We start from the raw sequence: 22832 nt of genomic DNA on the forward strand, positions 1-22832 counted from the left end.
TTCTTTCTATTTCTCTCTTCTGCAAATGCAGGTGTTTCCCTAAGGATGTAACTATCTTCTTCTGAATTCCCAGTGGTCTGTTTTGCTTATGACTCTGTACACACTTTCTGTTCTGCTTCTGGTTTCAGATACATGTGTACATAGTTGCTATAGAAATTAGCACTTTATTCAAAGTCAAGGATATAACAGCAGACAAAGAATGCAAGCTAAACAGAGTTTCTGAAAGAAGCTTGAGTGAATTTTTTGCTTTTAATAGGAGCGCACAGAGAATAGTTCAAATACAGTTCACAGTTCCAAGATCCAAGTCAAGGTTTTCAGCTAGTTTGGAGGTCAGAATGTCATGAGCAGATTCAATACTCAAACATCACAAAAAAGCTTGAGATCAGATGGTTGCTTCCAACAAGAGATCGTGGGTTAGAGCTGCTTTTTAAATCGGGCTGGGGCGAACTGGCTCAAATCAAGAAAAATATTTATAGCAAGGAACCTCATAGAATATTTCTGCTTTGCTTTCCTCTCTGTTCCCAGTATCACATATAATTCTTGGCTTTATGTCTCCTGAAGGTCTTCCAGGTCTTACTGGAGTAGCTTCTTAATGGCACTGTCTAAGTTTAGAGTTGAACAATCGTAACTGCACAGAAGCTGAATGTTTTTCAAAGGCTACTTTTCAGTGAGATAGAATTTTTTGTGCCTTAGTTTCACAAAGGTCAGTCAAATTGCTGAACATTCCCTCCCTTTTTTGGTGTTCTCAAATTAAGACACACATATTCTGGACTTCACGGGTTAAAAAAAAAGTAACTCCCAGGTTCCTCGATCTACTAGTAGTTCCACTAGTAGTTTGGGGCATTGTAGTTGTGGTCTTAAAAGGAGAAACCATGCTTGATAGACAGTGGTGCCTCCCAGATGTGGTGCAACTACAATTCCTTGGCCAAACGATCTCAACCCACATGAAAGCAGAGTTCAAGGTACATTTGGTTCTAGTTGAGTTAAAAAGTCTTATCCTTTGGTAGAACCAGCCATGAGGGGCATGTTGGGAAGATAAGCATGTAAAATATTTATGATTTAATATGTACAGCTATAGTATCTTTTGCTGCAAATAAAGCCGTAAGCATTTTGCAGTTTTATAGCTTTTATGGCTAATGAGAGAATTTTTAAAGGGTCTGTGTGTACAGTATTTTAATTAAAATTTTAATTTAAAATAATAAAACCATGAAGAATATTACAAAGTGCAATAACAATCGATATAATGGAATTTTTTAACAAATACGTTGATTAAAAGCACTACATGCTATAACTTGTTTTTTTAAAAAAGTTTTTTTTTAAAAAAAGTGGATATGAATCTTTGGACTAATATACATGATTATACATTTGTCATTGTTTTTGAATAGAAGTGAAGAAAACTTCTTAATTCTGGACTTTAAGCATGTTTATTTATGAAGTAATGTTTCTTATTCAATATAACTTTTGCTTCTGGAGTTCAGTCATGTAACTTATGAATGTAATTCATGGTTTTCTTTTGAGTGCTGCTAAAATGCAGATCAGTGTTTACCTCTGTAGAAGAGAAATGTGTGCGTTTCAATACCCAGAATTTCATCATTGGGAAGGCCATTGTTGAGAATCTTGGGATTTAAAGTTCACAGATCTGGAAGTCACCAAGGATGGGAAACACAGATGTAGAGTATGAAACAAGTGACATACTGATCAAGTAATATACATTATGATAGCTGAAGATTTGGACCACAGGCTATTTAGCACTTAGCAATAGCACTTAGACTTATATACTGCTTCACAGTGCTTTACAGCCCTCTCTAAGCAGTTTGCAGAGTCAGCATATTGCCCCAACAATTTGGGTCTTCATTTTGCTGAACGATTGAAGGCTGAGTCAATAGCAGTTCCTATTCAGTGGGATCTGGAAGTTTTAGTAGCAAATAACTATCTCATATTTGTAAAATATTCACCGAGTTTGCTCCACTGTGTTGTGATGTTTCTTGAGATAGAGATGCAGAAGGATTTTCCTCTCTATATTTTTCTGTATAAGAACATGGGACAGATCTGTCAACATTGTAGCTCTGTGACAGCTATTATGAGGCATGGTTTTTCAAAATGGCACTGAGGCTGTTTAATTGGCTAGAAATAAGGGCACAACTCATCTGAAGGCCACCATTTTTCTGAAGATTGCTCTAATTAAATATACCATGTCCACATTTGTGTTTACAGAGCTCTCCACGTGCTAGTCTGCAATGCTGCTGTGTTTGGTCTTCCTTGGCAATTAACTGAAGACGGCCTGGAGAGGACCTTCCAGGTGAATCATTTGGGACACTTTTATCTCATTCAGCTCCTCAAAGATGTTCTTTGCCGCTCAGCTCCTGCAAGAGTTGTGATGGTCTCTTCTGAATCACACAGGTTAGTGCCGAAGGAATGTAGTCACTCTTTTTTGAAAAGCAGTTGAACCTTTTTCCTGAGAGTTTAGTGTTTTGATTTTATTTCTTACTTTTTCCCCTAGTTGCTCTGGAACAATAGTTTGAGTCAGTTCCTAAGTGGGAAAAAAAAATATTTTAATGCAATGTTAAATTTTGAGGTTGCCTGACTCTCAATGTCTGGGGAGCTCCCAAAATTAAAACTACAATTTCATACAATAACAAGCTTCCATAAAGCAGTTACCATGACTAGATATCCCTCCATCTGAAAAGATCCCGTTTAACCATCTTAACCCAAAGCCAGTGCATAGTGTTTAAAATAAAGTTGTGATAGAAAAGAACTATTTCATAGTGCAGTGAAAGGATGGCCAAATTGGCCTTTTTGGGATGTGTTGAACTTCTTCTACCAATATGAATTATTTTAGTCAATGACAAGGAAGTTGGGAAGCCATAGTACAAAATAATTCGCACAACTCAACTTTACTTCACAGCGTTGTTAAAAAGAAATAGATGAAAAGGATTTGCTTTCTTTCATGTGGCATTTTGAGTAGTCTGCTGGGGCTTCAGGGTAGGAGGAACCTGAACATACATTGAATTTAATGTTTGATTGATCACATCTGATTGATCTTTGTCTTTCCCAATGCATTAAAAATGACAGTGAAATGGGAATGGCACTAAGATTGTCCTCTCAAGGCCTATAGATGCCACATGGTTTTCTTCTTCCACAAATGGCAGAGACCATTACAGATTAATGCTATAGGCTGTCCTGGGAAAGATGCTTTTTGCTCACTGCTACGGTTCTTGGGATCTTGTGTGCCAGAGTAAATAAATAAAATATTCAGATGCTTCCTGGAAAGTAGGCGAATTGGACCGAAGATCCAAGTTCTATGACTAGATTGTGCCTTAGTCTTCATACTGAAGCAGAGGAAGGCTTTCCTTCTGCCAGCTGATGAAACAATAATTGATTAAATCTGAATGGTGTGACTTTTATTGATTTGTCATTCAACATCTTCAGTACCGTGCCAGGAAGAATTCACCTTTACTCTAATTGGAAGCTAATGCAATTACCTTTAGATTAAATACACATTTGTGATTCTCTCTCTCTCTCTCTCTCTCTCTCTCTCTCTCTCTCTCTCTCTCTCTCTCTCTCTCTCTCTCTCTCTCTCTCAAAAGTGTGGTTGACTAACTCCTGTCTTCTAGCCACCTTCTTAGCAAAGCCCACCATCCTTGAAAAATCCTGCTCAAAATGCCTAACAATATCAAAGCTCCTGCTTATGCTGTCTGTCTGTCTGTCTCTCCCAAAGTAAGAAAACCTAGCAATGTTTTTTGTTCCTAAAATAAAAATAAAACCCTTTCTTCTGTGCTACAAAAACGTTTTGGCTAGGAATATCTAGAATATGCTCATTTTCCCTCTTCTTCATGTTTCAACTATGCAGTGGGAAACATGCTTCTCTTTTCTCTCTCTCTCTTTCTTTCTTTCTTTCTTTCTTTCTTTCTTTCTTTCTTTCTTTCTTTCTTTCTTTCTTTTTTATTACTTTTCCTAAGATGTACAGTAGCTCCTGGGATTTAGCAGACAAGGAATGACCCAGAGTTAGGCTGACTCCTTTTATTAACCCCAGTATAAGGACTCATGATAGAAAGGACAACATCGCCAAAAGATTTACTTTAGCCATTTTAAATTGATGATGGCTGAAATGAAAGGAAGCAGGGCAAAATGCCTATATCAATCCTGCCCAGAGTGACGACGTGAAATGTCAATTAGGTGAGAACCATCTCAGCATCAACAAAGTCCTGTATGCCCTTACCTTTATAAATTGTGCCACGTTTTTCTGTGTTTCTGTGTTTCAAGTATGTGAAAGCAAGCAGTGGAGTTCCATTGCAAGGCAGGCCAGTTGGACTAGCTCCAGAAATATGAGTTTAGGTCTAAAAACATGCAAAGAAATATAATCCTTCTAGCTCCCCTGAATGTTGTAAGATCTAATCCTTCCATCACCCCCCCACCCCCACCCCCCATCCTGCCCAAACTGATGAGGCTTCCTGGATGAGAAGCGATACATCTTCAAGGAAAAAACAAAGTCCAGTTGCCTTTTTTGGGGGGTGGGGGAGAAACACCTTTGAGACACCCATAGCCTGGATGACTGAGAATCTCCATAGACATTTAGCACAAGAATTAAATCTCGTGAATGGGGAAGGTATGATGGGATATATATATATACATGAGCTGTAATTTAATGGTGATTACATGGAATTGTCAGTGGCTTGTTTTGTTATGCTATCATTGAATTCCAGCAATTTTTCATGTTTTCCTTCTTTGCTTTGGAGAGGACTTTTTCTCGGCCCATCACTTTGATAGCATTAATAGCTTTAATTTCTCTGTTTGCAGAACTTTAAAGCTCGATTGGAGATCAAGGCTGAAAACGAACAAACAAAATATTGTCTCTCCTTACTTACACAAGATCAGCCAGGGTTTCTGGAAAACCTGCCCCCCACCCCAGTATGTAATTGGTGTGTCTCCTGATCCAACCACTAATTGCCTCTCCATTTCTCAGGGTTTGTCATGCATTAAATTAGATGTTTAAATATGATCATTGAAAATGGCCGCGAGTTTTACCATATCCGTGAGAAATTAGCAGGACGAGTTCACTAGCTGCTACGTCTTATCACATACATTTGCAAATCTATTTGAAAATACCCAAGCCAGTGTCAATCATTTATTTTTTTCCTGCTATGCAAAATAATTCCAATTCTCCTAAGCATTATATTAGACTAAGTGGGAATATTTGTTGTTGGTTTGTTTATAAATCTAATTCCAACACTAGAAGTTTTTAAGAAACTTAAAATATAGGGTTTCCTGCCTGAGCAGGGGGTTAGACTAGAAGACCTCCAATGTCCCTTCCAACTCTGTTATTCTATTCTATTCTACTCTACTCTACTCTACTCTACTCTACTCTACTCTACCCTACCCTACCCTACCCTACCCTACCCTACCCTACCCTACCCTACTCTTAATCTAAAAGGCCATCAACTTAATCCAGCCTCACTTCTTTATACCTATTTTTGGACTTCAGTTCCCTTCCTCTGTAAGTATTGGCTGTGCTTGGTAAGACTGATGAGAATTGGAATAGCTGAAGGGATATAAGCTCGCTCTGGCTATTTTCAGAATCACTTTTTCAGAAGTTGAGAGAATGGAAGAAAGGAAAAGGAACATGTTTCCTGTTCATCCAACTGAGAACTGGAATAAGTTTGTAGAGCCATTTTTGAAAGCCCAACAAAGATCCAGAATGTTTGGGAGTTCTGTGCATTCAGGAATATAGCAATTGCGATAGCATTTAGACTTATATACCCGCCCCACAATACTTTTCAGGACTCTCTGGGCTGTTTACAATGTCAGCACACTGCCCCCAATTCACAAATCATGAATTGTGAAAGTTCATCAATGTATTAGGAAGCGTTACAGCACTTCAAAGCAGGATTATCTGTCACAGCGTAGCATGTTGTGTCTTAACGCCTGGCTCTAGAGAAGACAGTTTGGAGAGCAGACTACACCAGTTCCTCCCTCCCTCCCTCCCTCCCTCCCTCCCATTAAATATTTTTCATTTTTTTTCCTACTCCTATGCAAATCAAATGTGTACATGTATGCTTGTAGGTATGTACAAGAATCCAGCTACTATTTCCATGGTTTGCTGCTTTGTTAGAATAACATCCAACAAACAAACAGCCGGTGTTTAGTGACTGTCAGACCAAACTGAAAACACTTAAAAACATTAGACTCTGCCACCACTCCTTCTAGCTTTGTTCACAATTTTCTTTTATAACTTAAAAACTATTGATGGCGAATCACCTCGATTACTGCCCCTTTTTAAACCATCAATTTTTAATCTAAGACAATGCTGAGAAGCAGCAAGTCTCATCTGTAGTTATTTGAGCACTTAGATTCCAGAGTGTGGAAGGCTAGTGCACTGGAAAGCGGAAAGAGGAGAAGATCAATGGCTAAAGTTGTCCTATTACTCAGCTTGGACTTGGGAAGAAGGGAAACACATAAATCTTTTGCCCCAATTACAGTGCTTGCTAATTGCAATTATTTACTATTCTCATTCTCTCTCTCTCTCTCTCTCTCTCTCTCTCTCTCTCTCTCTCTCTCTCTCTCTCTCTCTTTCTCACACACGCACACACACACACACAGAGAGAGACAGACAGACAGACACATCCTTCATTATTTTCTGAGGACTAGGAAAAAATGTCCTGTCCTTGTTGGAAAGGTTATTTTGGAAATAAGAGACTGAAGTTCATTCTGTTCTATTTCCAGTGTCCTGTCTGTAATTGTTTTATATGTATATGTATTAATATTTTTGTTCTGTTGCTTTTAATCCTGTGTTCACTGTTTTGAATCACAATGGTGTATGGCAAGATAAAAAGCACAAGTATAAAAAGTGGAAAGAGAGACACCTAACTAAGGCAGAATATCAGCAAATAGCCTGGGCCTGCAAAGATGAAGTGAGGAATGGAACCACATCTACATGGAGGGAAGTGTGTAGTGGGGTGCCCCAGGGCTCTATTCTGGGCCCTGGGCTCTTCAACATCTTCATCAACGATCTGGACGAGGGGATAGATGGGGAACTCATCAAATTTGCAGACGACACCAAGCTGGCAGGAATAGCCAACACTCCAGAAGACAGGCTTAAGATACAGAAGGATCTGGACAGACTTGAACACTGGGCGCTATCTAACAAAATGAAATTCAATGGTGAAAAAAGTGAGGTTCTACATTTAGGCAGGAAAAACCAAATGTACAGGTACATTATAGGTGGTACCTTGCTCAATAGTAGTAACTGTGAGAGGGACCTCGGAGTCCTAGTGGACAATCACTTAAATATGAGCCAGCCGTGTGCTGCAGCTGCCAAAAAAGCCAACACATTGCTGGGCTGCATTAACAGAGGGATAGAATCAAGATCACATGAAGTATTAATATCACTTTACAATGCGTTAGTAAGGCCACACTTGGAATACTTCCTTCCTTCCTTCCTTCCTTCCTTCCTTCCTTCCTTCCTTCCTTCCTTCCTTCCTTCCTTCCTTCCTTCCTTATTGCGACACTCATACAATTTTTTTGTTTGTTCTGGCTTTGAAGGTTCACAAATATTAAAGAGAACTCAGGAAAACTTGACTTCAACTTGCTGTCACCATCAAAGAAAGATTATTGGGCTATGTTGGCCTACAATAAATCTAAGCTTTGCAATATTCTTCTATCAAATGAACTGAATCGTCGGCTTTCCCCCCATGGAGTTATCTCCAATGCATTGCATCCTGGAAATATGATCTACACATCCCTTCATCACAACTGGTGGTTGTACACCCTCCTGTTTACTCTGGCTCGGCCTTTCAGCAAGTCACTGGTAAGTGCATGATATTTTATACATGTTGATTGATTGAAATTCAATCAACATGGCTTTTTAGAAATTCACATACCTACTGCATTTTCAACCATTTTTAAATTTGATGATCTTGACCACTGATATAATTGTGGCCCTTGTGGTTAAAATAGGCTGCATCCCTTGATTGTTTGGGTTGACAAACTCTTGTGCGTTTTCCGAGTCATGTAGTTTGGCTCTGCGTGTTGTATGTCTGAATATGAGTCCCTGCTACAGTTGAAATCTGAGAGAAATCAGAGCTATAGTTTGCAACATGTTTAGGGGGAAAATACCAATAAAAATGGGTTACATTGACAAGTATAAAAAGAAATATTGACCTCTATATAAAAAATGAATGTAAGCTTGAAATATACTGTATGAATGATTAATTCTATAGCACCTCATTGATGTCTAAATTTAGGAGTTGTATGTTTGCCACAGTTCTGCCTTAGAATAAAATGTTGGCATTGTCAAATAGGAGAGTAAATAAAGTATCATGTGTTAAGGCTGAAAGAGCCTAGCAGATGTTCCAGCAAACTGAATTTTTAAATCTTTTGCATTAAGAAAGGATAGAAATCTGAGCTGATTGGGTTACGCTTCCTAATTCAGTGCACAGCCAATAGTGGTGGTTGAGTTTTAACAGATGTGTTGTGTGCTATCTCTCTTTAAATGAATGGGAATATAATACTGGGACTATTGCAGAATTATAATGTATAATCATGGAAGGGAAAAAACCCATTCTGACCATTGGCAAGTGATATGATTTTTAGAAATGAATAGAAGAAATAAGGGAAATTACAGGGATTTGAAAGCTGACTGATAACAATCTCTGATTTCTTATTTATTTCTTTTGCAACATACATATGACTTTGGTTCTGTACAGCTGGTAGCTGGCAAGATTTGTACTACAGTGTTTAATCATCAGTTAGTGTGAAAGAAATGTGCACATGATCCCAATTGCTGGGTGGTTTTTCTTTTTTCTCTACTGGTATATTTTTGCACGCTGTTTATTTAACACATTTATGTAAGCCTAGGAACTCTGGATAGTGAACGTGAAAAAGAGTAAATCCAACTGTAAGATCTTATTTAAAAGAAACGAGGTTTCAACTCAACAAATCCAAAAGGCCCATTAACTCATCAAACAAACCACCTCCACACCACGATCTATCAATATCCTTGCCCCAATGCCTGCAGGAAGATTTAGGGCAGGGGTCTGCAACCTTGATAAGTTTAGGACTTGTGGACTTCTCAGTCTCCCAGAAGTCTACAGGATTGGCACTGTATATCTCTCGGGGGGGGGGGGTAAGGCACGAAGAGAAGATAACTTTATGGATCTCACTAGGTGATCCTATTCACCACTAGGGCTTGGAGCAGACCCATTTGCCAGATCTAGTGGGACAAGCATTGGGGACTGGGTGTGAATTATTTTGTGAATTTTTTTTAAATATCTGAATGGCAGATACAGGTAATCCTTGACTTACAACCACAACTGGGATGGTTGTTAAGTGAGTTTTGTTTTTGTTAAGTGATTCACTGCAGTTGTTAAGTGAATCGTGCACTTGTTAAGCAACTCTGGCTTTCCTCAGGGTCTTTGCTTGTTTGAAGCTAAGCTCTTGTAAATACACGCTGGTTGCCATTTTGATCATGTGCCCATAGAGATAAAGGTTGTAAGCGTAAGGACTAGTTGTAAATCCCTTTTTCAGTGCTGTTCTAACTTTGAACAGTTGCAAAATGAATAGTTGTTAACTCGAGGATTACCTGCAGTTCTGCCTTTGCCTTTTCTCCTCAAAATCTAATTAACAAAGAGAAGTAAAAGTAAAACATTATGATTTATCTGTGGACTAAATTCTCAGAAACAAAGAACTGATGTTCACGATCAGACTTTTCTATTCTGAACGGCTTTAGTTTAGGGTGAACGGTATTTCCTAGTTCGCTTTGGTTTGTGTGCTGCAATGCCTGGAGCGTGCTAGATGTGGAACAGCTGTCCAGAGAGAGCCAGTTGCACAGAAGACAATTTATCAGGATGAGGATGAATTGCTGCACCACAAAAGTGTTGATCCATAGCCCAAATCAACTCAAGTCAGCTGAGAAGTGATTGTGCTTCCAGCTTTATAATTATGGAAAGTTTAGATTTTTAATCCTTTGTCCTTGGCCTATGTATCTCAGATCTAACCACTACAATAGTTTTATAGCTTAAGTATAGATCTAATGGGAATTGCAGCAATAATAGTTATTTTAGTTTGAAGAGTTACAGTATTTGCTAAAATATTTTGTTTAATTCTATTAGTTTTATGGAGCTCATATTCAAGCTCAGAGCTTCTGATTTTGACTGCTTCATTCTGCCCAAATTGTTGAACTCATTATATAACGCTATGCTGGTCAGTGACCAAAATAAAGATTTTGATTTGATTTGATATTCCATAGCCCAAATAATCAAGAGAGTCTTCAAGCAGCAGATGTTTCAGTTGTTATCCTTGAACAAAATCCGCTGGCTGACCCAAACCACTAATTCAGTTTTTTTTTTAAAAAAAACAAAACACCAAGACAAGTTGAATCTAAACAGACACAGCAACCTTGAAAAACCCTTTAACTCATAAAAAACATCATTAAAGTGGTTTCAAGTCTTCGTTCTAAGTTGTCTCAAGATGCCAACATACTGAACTAATAAAAGTTCCCCATTTCAACCAAATGGTTTATTTTGATTCTAAGTGATTTGGGAAGAAGGCTAGAAGGCATGAAAACGTCTAAGTGTGATCCTCAAGCTTCTTGTGTTCCACAATAAATCAGAACAGAAACCTGTTGTGTGTATAAAACAGGCACCACCTCTATTAATCCTTTGGTGTCTTAAATCTGATAAAAGTACAAATAAGGTAAGCTGGGTTATTAAATACTCATTTGCGTCTGTCCACACTTTTCTAACTTAAGGAAAAGAAGCTTGAATTTGCTTTTGAGAAAGTTGAAAAATAGGATTATCCAGTTTTTTCGGGGGGGGGGGAACTGTACTCTTGTAATTTTAATTGTATATTGTAATTGTATCTTGTATTTTCATGGCTTTCCCATCTGATACATATTCCCACTTGATGGGAATATGTTCAATGAGGCAGAAACACAGCAGATAAGACACAGAAGTTTGCGGATAGACATGTACCATGGCTTCCCATTGGGTCACTTAAAAGTTACTGTGCCATTTCTGTATCTAGCATTTCTGTTTTTAGTTTCCATTTCTTGTTGGTATCTTCCCCCAAGAGAGATTGTGTTATTTCTCCCTTCAACACACACTTAACAATATTGAGTAAGTTTCAAATACTTAAGGCTTACATTTATATACTCTCCAGCTCAATTTTTTTGTTATATACAAAAAAGTATGTTGCTTGCTTTTTGTTTGTATTAAAAGTTCGCAAATAGAGTCTTAAGACGACAATCAGTTGCTGAAATGGAAAACAAACAATTATTTCTTTAAAAAGAAAGGGGGCAATGTTTACATTTCTAATAAGCCCATTTGTGTTTATTTATGGCATGTTATATTTGTTCAGTAAATACTTTAATTTTGTTTGTAAAACTCACAATGCTTGATACTGACACCCAAAGCACAGACTTTGGCCAAACAAACAAACAAACAAACAAAGAGACTTTGGCAAAGATGTACTTTAATTTTAAACATCTGTGCATTAGGTAGCCATAGTATATCTCAAAATGGGGTTTTCAGAGAGTCTTTTAAGCCAATGATTTCTTTTGCCTGTAAAATACAGGGATGTGCAGACACTTGATTGGTCAGAATATTGCTCCAGGAGGAGAGCCTTAATAATAATAATAATAATAATAATAATAATAATAATAGTAAAGTTGGAAGGAACCTTGGAGGTCATCTAGTCCAACCCCCTGCTCAGGCAGGAAACCCTACACCATTTCGGACAAATGGCTGTCCAGTCTCTTCTTAAAAACTTCCAGTGTTGGAGCATTCACTGCTTCTGGAGGCAGGTTGTTCCACTGATTCTCAGCCGTTGTGCCTACCCTTTGGAATACTTTGTCCTCTGGAGTGAGGTCGGCTTCAACCCTCCTGATCTTCCAAAAAAGATTAAAAATCCGGCTCTGTCAGTCGGCTTGGGGCTTCAATGGAGGGGTTTCGCATTGGGGATGGTTGATAGATCAACAACAGACCCCACCTCCCTCCCTCCCTCCCTCCCTCCCTCCCATCCTACTCCAGCCCTTCCCATCTTTTAATTAGTGTGCCGTATTTGGATCTTCACCGTATTTTGTTTATGTCTTTTAGCTTTCGTATAGTTTTATCTTTTTAAGATTTCAATCCATCCAGAGTTACTCTGTGATGAGATGGGGGCTAATCAATTTTAAAAATAAATAAATAATGATGGAACGGTCCCTCAGATTGTAGACCTGTGCTGAAGCAAGTTTCCATCCTTTCCAAAATCTTTTATCAATGGGGATTCTCTTAACAGGTTGCCCCACGTCATGCTAAGCATGTTATATACCAGTGATGACATGACATATCAGCTAATTTTTTCTATGTAATCTCAAATCGCATCTATCTCTTGGAAGGTCAGGAGAAGTCAAAGCCTAACATTATAAAGTTTCTCAAAGAGTGCTTTGTGCAGAGAAATTTTTTCCCCCACTTCCTGATTTCTAGAAATGCCCTGGTTCTTTTCCTTACGGTGGTCTTTATTTCTTCTCCTGCCATCTTTGAAAAACTGCAAAACCACTTGAAACCTTTCCCCAATCAAGTTTCATGTGATAGCTTCTCTTTAATCATTTAGATTCTGAGGAAAGTCAAATATTCCATAAGAAGCCAAAGTAATCTAGCTGAATGTATACTGTTTGTGCAGCTGGATATTTTATTTATTTGAAGTATTGAAAGAAGTCTCCTCTGACTTTGCAGGAAAAAAAAAAGACAGTGAATAAACAGTAAGAAGGGCCAAGTAATCTGAGCCAGAAAGTTGCTTCCTTTAAAGCGAAGCCTTGACAAAATATTTTCCATATTCCAAAAAAGAAGCAGAAACGCTCAAAAACTTCATAATGTTCTTACAGTATTGCTGGTTTTCTTCACGTTGGCCGTTCTTTAAATGACAGTATTGCAAAAGTGAAGTGATTGTCAGTTCTGTTATATTTCATTCATAATATTCATAATATTCTCCTTTGGACAGCCATAATAAACACATGACATTTAAATAAGTTATTTTTCTCCTTTGGGTGGTGGTGGTCATGTTCTCTTACAACTATTGCCTTGCAATGTTTGAGTAACTACTTCATAGCGGTCTCGGGAAGGACTCACTGGAGAAGAGCCTAATGCTGGGAAAGATTGAGGGCAATAGAAGAAGGGGACGACAGAGAATGAGGTGGCTGGATGGAGTCACTGAAGCAGTAGGCGTGAGCTTCAGTGGACTCCAGAAGATGGTAGAGGACGGGAAGGCCTGGAGGAACGTTGTCCATGGGGTCGCGATGGGTCGGACATGACTTCGCAACTAACAACAAGGGGTCTCAATATGACATTTAAGGATTTTCTTGATGTTCCTCAGAGACACTTTGACTATTATTGTGAAAACTGTGAGCACGAAAACCCATGTAAGACCAGGAAAGCCACCAGAAACTCTGGCTTGACTAAATATTCCAGCAATAGTTTACCAATGTTGACTTCCCAACTGAATTCCTAGGTTGCTTAGGGCTAATATAATAATACAAATTTATCTGTCCCACTTCTTATTTAATTATTATGGAAATAAAGCTGGAGAAACAAAGAAAAAAAACTACTATGTTTGAATGTGGCATTTATACCTTTACTGTTCAGTATATTTATTTCTCTGGAGATTTTTTGTCAATGAAGGAGAGGGAGGCACCATGCAAAATTTTATTTCCTGTTTGCAGAGGCCAGTAGATATGATAAATCATATCAATATCTGCCTGGTATCAGAATGATAAATATAAAAAGCATAGTCATGTTCCATCTATAATTTTAGTGACACCATATTTTTGCAGTTCCTTAATACCAATATTGATATGATCAACTCTTCTCTGTCTGTCAGAAATCCATATTACAGTACTTGAAGAATTATATTAATTGGAGAAACATTATTTCTTTAGCTGCTACTTGAGAGGAATTATAATATTGGAAAAAGCTCTCCCAGAAAAAAAGATAAATATAAGCTCTTGGATGATAAAAGACATTTCAAATAGGCCATTTTTGATGCGTAGAAAGACTTGTTCATGTAGAAAATGAATTTTTTGTTACTCTGCATGTACAAAGTTTGCCTGAGAAGAACTGTTGGGTTTTGAAGCAAAACCTTCCAGATGGAGTCCTTATTCTCCCTTATTGCAAAGAGGGGAGAAGAGAGGAACAAAGTCAGTAAAGTCAATTGACAGCTTCGCTTATTAATAGCATCTCAGCTCAGGTGAGAAGAAATTTGTGAAGAATTTGGGAAAACAATAATCAAAGAGACTCCACCTTAATGATACTTAATTGTGTAGTTCTAGTTTTCTTGATCTTGTTATTATTGAGTTAATCAGCTCTTTTGTTTTCATTTCTCTGGACTAATCACTATCTCTGAGAATTTATATAACGTGATTGATCTGTGGCAATAGTTCTCAGCTACATGTGTCACAGATGGACTCAGTAATAGCCTGTGTTGGAGTTTGTAAATCTGTGAATTTACAAACATTTTCAGTGATTTACAAACCGCAATACTATTTGTGGAAATAAGACAGTATTTCTTTCTACCCTGCGGGACCTAGGTTTTGACAGGGATTGGTGAGAATTAAAATATATAAAGCTGAGATCCATTGGTTTATGGCATGCCGTAAACAGTGATACTGTACATTTCTTTGTTTCTTAAAAGTAAGATGGCATTGTTATGATGCTTAACAATTTTCTAATTCCAATGGTGGCTGCTTGTCGTCATTATTACTCTTTGTCCAGAGAAAACATTAATTTAAACATCCAGAGAAGATAGTACCAGGTACATTCTATAAGTAACAACGTTCACAGGGATTAAAAATGGCACATATTCACTGCTACTTGTTTGAAAGCCAAGGTTGGCTCCTGAACCGATACGCTGTCTGGTATGTGATAAGTAAAACAGCTTTTAGTTTGGACAAAGCTCAGCTTTGTAATCTGTCAGTCTTGATTAAGTTAGGAAAGTGTTGGAGCAAATAATTATGTGCGCATGGTACCAAACAATAAACAAGATAGCTTCACATATTTCAATTTATAGAACCCTCACCGAGACACATTTGTGCCTGAATGTTTTGGAGCGTTACTTAATTTTGAAATTATTCCTTGCCCCCAACACTCCTCCATTCCCTCCCCCTTTTCCCACTTTTTTTCTTTTTCTTTTTTTTTAAAAAAGAGTGATATTTCCTTTCTGGTCTTGGGAGACTTGTACTGCTCTGCCAGTTTGAATAGCTGGCCATGTTTCAATGCCGAATGTCAAGAGTAAATAGATGAAAGTGTGTGTTATATTTTTACTTTGTTGTCAGAGGCTACTGGTTTGTCATTTTCTGAGGATTGTATTTATCGCAACCAACGCTTTTACCACCACAGCTCAGCTGTACAACTTTTTATCAAAACTATTCTCTCGAGGTCGAGTAAATGAATTATCAACTTTATCCCCCCCATTATCCATCGAAAAGATTTTGCTGCTGACACTTTGGAGCAAAGCATTTATTCTTTTGTTGGTTTGCAGTAGAACAAAAGCCACCAGATCCTAATGTTAGCTGCCATTTTCAGAAGGCTGCTGAGTTTAGGACTGGGAGGAAGACTAGAAAATAATATACCACACGGGACTCGGCATTTAATATCCTGCTGCTTGCAAAGCCATGCAAATTAAATTATAATTAATTATTAAATTATGAACTGGTCAGGGCAGACTGAATTTTAAAGCTGAGATCACTCACTTTCATGTTTTATGTTAGGAGATCTGTGTTTGTATACTTACACAGGCTGATATGCTTAAAATGTGTTCAGAAACACTGCTTCCTTGTGTTATGCGTAGTTTTTTGAACCAAGGTTGAGTACTTCTCATTAGAAAGAGATTTGGCAGGTTACTGCTAGGAGGGCCGCCAAAGTGTTTTAAACCTTCAGTTAATGAGCAAGTGCCAAATTCTTCTGAAGGTGTTTATTAGTTGTAGAGTGTTCCATAGGACTTTTTGTTGCTGTCAAGAAATCCACAACTATAAGTTTTTATCAGGTATGGTAGCTGGCGTCTTCGGACACCATTAACACCCAACCACATTATTGTTGAAAGTTGATTTTGTATATTTCAACATACTAATTGAGATGGGCAGCTATAGAAATTGAATGAATGAATGAATGAATGAATGAATGAATGAATGAATGAATGAATGAATATTTCACCACAAAAGAATGTGCCTTCTATCAGCAAATGAAGCTGGGGAGAATGCAATTTTTCCTACAGTAGAATTAATATATATAAATAATTATATTTGTACCAAAAATTCTATTGTACCAAAAAACACCATGACTATAGTCACTAAAGCACCTACTGCAATAACAACAGCGATAATAGGATCTTGCTCAAATTGTCACATGCACACACAGACGTGTGTGTGTGTGTGTGTGTGTGTGTGTAATAATAAAGCTAAGGCAAGTTTATTTCTAACATCTTATTCAGCTTACCAAGATTTATGTCTGCTTAACTATGAGAATATATATTCCTGTTTAACATTTGCATTTTTGGCTTTATGATTATGAATTATGAACTGTACACTCTTTTAATTCTGTGTTTCTATTAAGGGAATCTGTGAATTTCCCTTCCTGTTTTTAATCATTAGGACCCAGTACTGGCGCAAACCCCACAAACAGTACCTCCAGCCCCTCTTAAGCAAGGATGATTGCACAGTTTCAAAACTTTTCCAACAGCTGATACAGCCTGGATCCCAAAGAAGGATCCTCCATAGACCATTTTTGGCATTTTGTTGCAATTAAACTCCTCTGGTCTTAGTCCTCAGGCAATTTAGTACCTTTTTACATATGCACATTCTGAACTTTTGACCAGGGCGTGATACTCATATATTAAAGAGCAGCTTTTGAGAAGTTCCTTAACAAGTTCCTTAGAGTATTACATTCTCAGCCTGTTGCGGGAAAGGTAATTTAACCAACTTGCAGAGGCCATTCCGCATCTTTCTTACGATCCTCTCTCTCTCTCTCTCTCTCCCTCCCTCCCTCTCCCTCTCTCTCTTTCTCTCTCTCTTCCCTTTTCCATGTTTCCTTTGGAAGCTTGTTGCAAGCGCTCTCAGAGTGTGTGATTGATCTTTTATTCAGTAGCTAACGAGAACTGTGATTCTATTAGTGCTCTACAAGGCAAGGGAACAGTGATTTAATGAAGTGTCTAGTGAGCTGGTCATAGATTTATCCTGTTGCCTCTAATTTGCAGAGCTCTTGCAAGTCAGTAAAAGAAATGGCACTCATGCCACCATCAGGCAGGCATTTTCTTCGTAAATGGTTGTAAGGTCAGGTGTAGTTACCTTCGCGGAGACAATGCCTTCCCTCCTCAGTGTCTCCTGATGACAGCCACTGCGCTAAGGACTCAGCGAAGCGGAAACCTGAAGATCAGAGGTCCATTTTGAAGTCTCCCTCAGCTGATGCAGGAGCAGATGAACTGCCAACAATGGCTAATAGAGTCATAATTGGCGACCAGAACTGGAAAAGCACAATGACATCTCAATACAAACTGGTGTATACTAAATCCACTGCCAGCTGGTGCTCAACACAGAGTCATGTGTGTTCTCCAAATTTCAATTCCAAGCAATTAGGTAATGTCTTTAGATAGTTATTGGGCAGCTGTTAGAAGGAGCAGGGTGGAAGCTAGTGGAGGGAAAAGAATCACAGGCTCATCAAAACACATCCACTGTAAATTGACATTAATGTGCTGTCTGTAGACTTAGCTGAGCGTGTAACTTGTGAGCTTTAACTCTGAAATGATGCAGTAGAAAGTTAGTACATATTGTTTTAAATAGCCAGAGTTTGTGCGTGTGTTTGTATATACACACATAGACACATCATATTTATTTATTCTTTATTTCATTAAGAGGTCATAGATTTTTGAAGTTATGAGTAGGAGGATCCTTATTTGCCTTGCTAAAGTGAGCTATAAATAGTACTAAAATTATAATGATACTATATTGCAGGTTATTCTTTCTCTGGGTTGCTAAAGCTTGTGTCAGATGATTCTGTCCCACAAATTAACTACAGATCCGCTTTCTTTAGGAATAGAACTTGGAACAACAGAAAGACAGGGCATGGCAAATATTAAAATGATAGATAATGAAATAGAGATGCTTCTTCGTCACTTAATTAACAAATGTTTATCCTCTGCTCTGATAGTTCTCAGAGAAGAATTATAGGAATATTTTAATCATTGTTAGCTGCCTTGAAAACTGCTTTGAGTAGGAAGATTGGATATAAATCAAATACACAATGATGTAGAATGGTGTAGCAGCTAGAAAGCTGTAACATCTCCTAATCTTAACAATATGTTTTGTGCAACTTGCTTGTTTTATATATAAACTTGAAAGAAATTAAAACAACTCATGGATGTTAAAAGCCTGTTAGTGTGGCATATGCTGGATTCTAAGGTGGCTTCTGTGTTAATACTAACTGGTTCTATATTCTTAGGTGAGGCAGCATTTGCTTTGAAAACCTTCTGTTCAAGATTTTCCAGTGCCACTTGATTATGTTAAGAGAGGAGGGGACAAAAGAAGACTTGATCCCAAGAGTCATGGCAACTGGGATTTCAACCTGAAGAGGTTACTTGGATAAGCAGTGAAACATTTTGAACCAACAAGAGAAGAAATCCAGTTGTCATGACTCAACTTGCAGACAGTTCTATATGGATGACTGACAATCTTCATTGACATATGATCCAAGGATGGCTATATAAAAGCTAGCTCAAGCGTGGGACACTTTTGTGGGGATTGTAGGCATAAGAACATCAAAATGGTTACCACAGAGGGGAGAGGTTGTTCCTTCACAAAGCATCTGGTGTGATAGGAGATAAATTGATGAGGTAGGTTCCTTCTCCCTCAAAAACTCAAGAATGTTTTTAGCCATTTATCACTTTTACGTCCATCTCACCCCTTTCTTGCCCCAGGCATGTAGACAAACGTCCAAGCAAAATCTTCAATCTCGTTATTATTTATTTGATTTCCATTACAATATTCTAAGCAGGGTTCCAAACCACATGAAGGATTTTAATCATATTCAGTCTGCTTGGTCTTACTCCTGCCTACAAACTTTTCTCATAGATACGGGAATCTGGAACAAATTGCAGGATCCTGACTCTCCTCTAAACATTCTTTCTGAAATGCCTGATGAAAGCCTTAGTGTGCAAATAGGGTTTGTGTGTGTGTGTGTGTGTGTGTGTGTGTGTGTGTGTGTATTTTCCTTTCATCTCCTTTTGTTAACGCACCATTATAACAGATTACCGAAATAAAACAGATGCTTGTGTTCATACTTTCCAGTTCTCTGCAGGCAACAGTGTGCAATTTGGACTCCTGTCATCGTTCTGAAATAGTCTGATATAAAATCTTCCGGTATACTTAATGTGTTTCAACATCTTTTGTGGGTTTTCGTTCAAAAGGGATGTTTTGGAATTGACTTTGTCTGAAAAAGCAAGATAGAAAAGTGATATTTTTTTCCCCCTCCATCTTCATAACACAGAAAGCCCAGTGCCCTTTAAAGCTTCACTCCATGAAGTTATAATGCAAAAGAAACAAAGGGAAATGAACAGATAGAGTGGTAACATTTTATTTCTAGATTTCTACCAATTGTAACAGCTCATCTGGGGAATGTCACGAACATGGAAACTTATTGAAAGAGGCAGTCAGGAGCGGGGGAAGAGATTCCCTGTGGATGCAAAAATATCAGCGTTAAAAAGAGGGCTGAGTTAAAACACCTCTCAACATCTCTAAGGATGCAGAGAGGGCCTCTGGACAGGCAGATCCCTTGTCTGCAACTTAAATGGAAAACCGTCTATTGAGGAACAGTTCAACAATTTAATCTGTGCTTTCTCTGAATTTACAGGAGTCAGAAAACACACACTAAGAAAATTCTGCAAATTATTACATGTAGAATACCTCTGTTGCTCGGATTTCTTTGTTCTTATTCCCTACCTCATTCTTCTCCCAAACTTTTTCCCTCTTATTCTTTTCTAATTAGAAAACCTGCATTTGCCACTTTTGTAAATGTCACAACGTGCCATTAGATAAAAAAAATAAATCTTAAACTGTCTTAGAAAAGGCTACTAGAAAGAAAGCCATCTGCCTAAATGTAAGTTTAAGCAAAGTTTCTAACTTTCTGAAATTGATATTTTTCTCTAATGCAAGCTCATTATAGCATTGTCTGCCTCACTTCCATTTTGTCAACTTAAAGAAAAGAAGCCTCTGATGAGACTAAACCTTTTAGCCCATAGATCATTTCACAGGAAAACTCTGTAACTGTCTTATTGTAGATGATGTGAGTCAGAGCTCATCCAGATCAATTAAAATCCCGACTGGAATTTAGCCAAGCGCTTTTTTAAAAAAAATCTTCTTAATAAATAACCAGAGTTAAAAATGTTATAATTTATTCATACTATGGGAAGATGGCACTATGCCTTAAATGTTTACATACTCATATTTTGTATGATTTAAGAATGCCTCCACTTCCTTTTTACTGCTTTAGTTTAGAAAAGACATGAAGAAGAAGAAAAAGAAAAATTAAATACCAAGAACAAAAAATAAAGAGAGCATATCCCCCTCAATAGTATAGTAATATACAGTAGATATAGTATACTATATAGATACAGTAATATAGATATAGATTAATAAATATAGATGGGAAAAATGGAGAGACAGAGATAGAAAGATAGATATAAATATTGTTATAGAGATAGAGAAAAACATACAAGTTTTCAAATAAATACTAATAAGTCTTTCATTGTCTGTCTGTCTATCTCTATCTTTCAATCATGGCCTTGGAGATTGCCTGAATAAGGACTTGCAATTTTCTTTGGGAAAAGAATGAATGGGAGATGTCCTTGTTACAAGTTCAGAAACAGCAGAACAATTCAATTGCTAAATTACAGCTTAATACTCTCTCTATGAACAGTAGCAAGTCTTGGAATTTATATACTCCTCATGTGGTCCAGTCATAAAATGATTGCGAATATCCAGTTTTATTTTTAAACTTAGGACACCTTCTGTTTCCACTGGAACTCAGAAATTCAATTTACAGTAGTTGGAGAAGTTTGAAAATCAAGCCTGGATCTTAAATCACATTTGATCTTGTTTCTCTGATCAGTCACAGATTCACAAATCTGATTTAAGCCAATTTGTTAAGGCATGGTTTGTAGAAAAAGTCATACTGGCTAGCTTCAAACTTAGAGCAATGTCCAAATTGTGGTTGATGAATGGATTCGTGTTGCTGCCAACAGAAAACAAATAAAGTACCTTTACAGTTTGGTGCATAGCGTTGTGCAGGCCAAGAGGGTATGTGAAGGCAAGCTATTGGTTTTGTACATAACTCTAAATAATAATTTACCATCATATCCAAAAAGGTCACATACCATCTAAAAATAATTTGCATGGTTAGAACTTTCATAACTCTTTCAATACCTTTAAGTAAATTTAATGCATATCTTGGTTGTACTTGAAATAAATACTGATGCATTATCATTGGTCAAGGAAGAAGACTAATGTTCCTTGACCATGCCTATTGACCAGTATATATTCGTGTACATGGTAAATAATTTATTCTTTGAGAAAAATCTATGTGCATTATACCCTTTGATCTCATCATGAATTTCAAAGCCAACGGTTCCATTTCGTTTCTTTTTTTTTTAATTTTCAAAGAGGGCAGAAAGGAAAATCATTTTACAACTTTTTTTTTAAAAAAAGTGGGACACACTTCTCTATAACGCTCATCCATGCTAATGAGACTACATTAATACATTTTTTAATCAAGGGAAACTTATTGTACTCTGCAGGTAAAAAGTATATGAATACAAGACTTAATGCACCTAGTAGATTAAAAGAGAAATTAAAGACTTGAGACTGAGAAAAGATCAAAGGCTGTCTTTTCATTGTTCTTTTTATTGTTTATTGACTTCAAAAAGACTTCTTAGTTTAAGCTGACTTTAATATCTTTTGAATGCTTTTTTGTAAAATGACTTTGAAAACTCACGGATAACGTCTTCATTAAGTGGAAAAAAACCTTGGTGAATATATAACTGTAACTTTGCTTTCATTATAAGGGAAGGAAAGAACACTTTGCTTAATTATGATCTGTTTTTCTTTGTTTTTAATTTTATGAACATTTTGGGGAGGGTTGGAAATTCCTGCTAATTACAAAAGAACTGATTCCCAAATGTGTTAGTTTTCCACAGACATTTATAACAAGTTGGACTTTCATTCTGTATTCATTAATAATTTTGAGGACATGAGAATTACCTTGCTGAATCAAACAATTGGATTTGCAAATCTGTTCTCACAAGTTCCTAGCTAGGTGCTAAAAGCAAGACTATGCAAATGGCTAAATCAATGTTTCCACAAATTGGAATTCAGGAATATATCTGCTTTTAATTGTGGAAGTTTTCCATGGTGGAGAAGTTATGAAGTAATCCTTTTTAGTTAATATACCGTAGTATTTTGCAGGAATGTTCTGACTTAACAGACATCATTGAATCCTGTGTTCATTTAGAGTTGATCCACCTTGTTGTTCTCCCAGCAATGCAGATGTGAATTCAGAATGAATAGCAGGATTAGACTTCAAGACATGAAAAATCCAGTTTCCATGTATTTGAGAAAATTTGGATGTCTGAACAGTGTAAGACAAAAAAAAAATTGTTGCAATTGTTTCTTAATTCACTGCAGTTCCTATAGTGGAAATTATTTAGGGTATTTTCTGTTCCTGAGTAATGCAGAGAGAGATATATTTAGATATCTAAGGAACACTGCTGTGCTTGGTGTCTGCACCTGCCCCACCTTGGAAGACCTTGAGAAGTTTAACCAA

The 22832-nt window shown here is 37.3% G+C and overlaps 1 protein-coding gene across 5 annotated transcripts in view; it reads left to right on the forward strand.

The window, feature by feature from the left end:
* The window catches only part of WWOX (WW domain containing oxidoreductase), a 490323-nt gene that overhangs the window by 112274 nt on the left and 355217 nt on the right, over window positions 1-22832 (forward strand). For all 5 annotated transcript variants that reach the window (XM_039327474.1, XM_039327475.1, XM_039327477.1 and 2 more), the window contains exons 7-8: window positions 2215-2400; window positions 7540-7804. In XM_039327474.1, coding sequence (XP_039183408.1) covers window positions 2215-2400; window positions 7540-7804 — 451 coding nt within the window. The remainder of the gene's footprint in view (window positions 1-2214; window positions 2401-7539; window positions 7805-22832) is intronic.

Source organism: Crotalus tigris, unplaced genomic scaffold (genome assembly GCF_016545835.1).
Source record: "Crotalus tigris isolate CLP2741 ecotype Arizona unplaced genomic scaffold, ASM1654583v1 scf7180000024362.2655971311:6658466, whole genome shotgun sequence".
Lineage (NCBI taxonomy): Eukaryota > Metazoa > Chordata > Lepidosauria > Squamata > Viperidae > Crotalus > Crotalus tigris.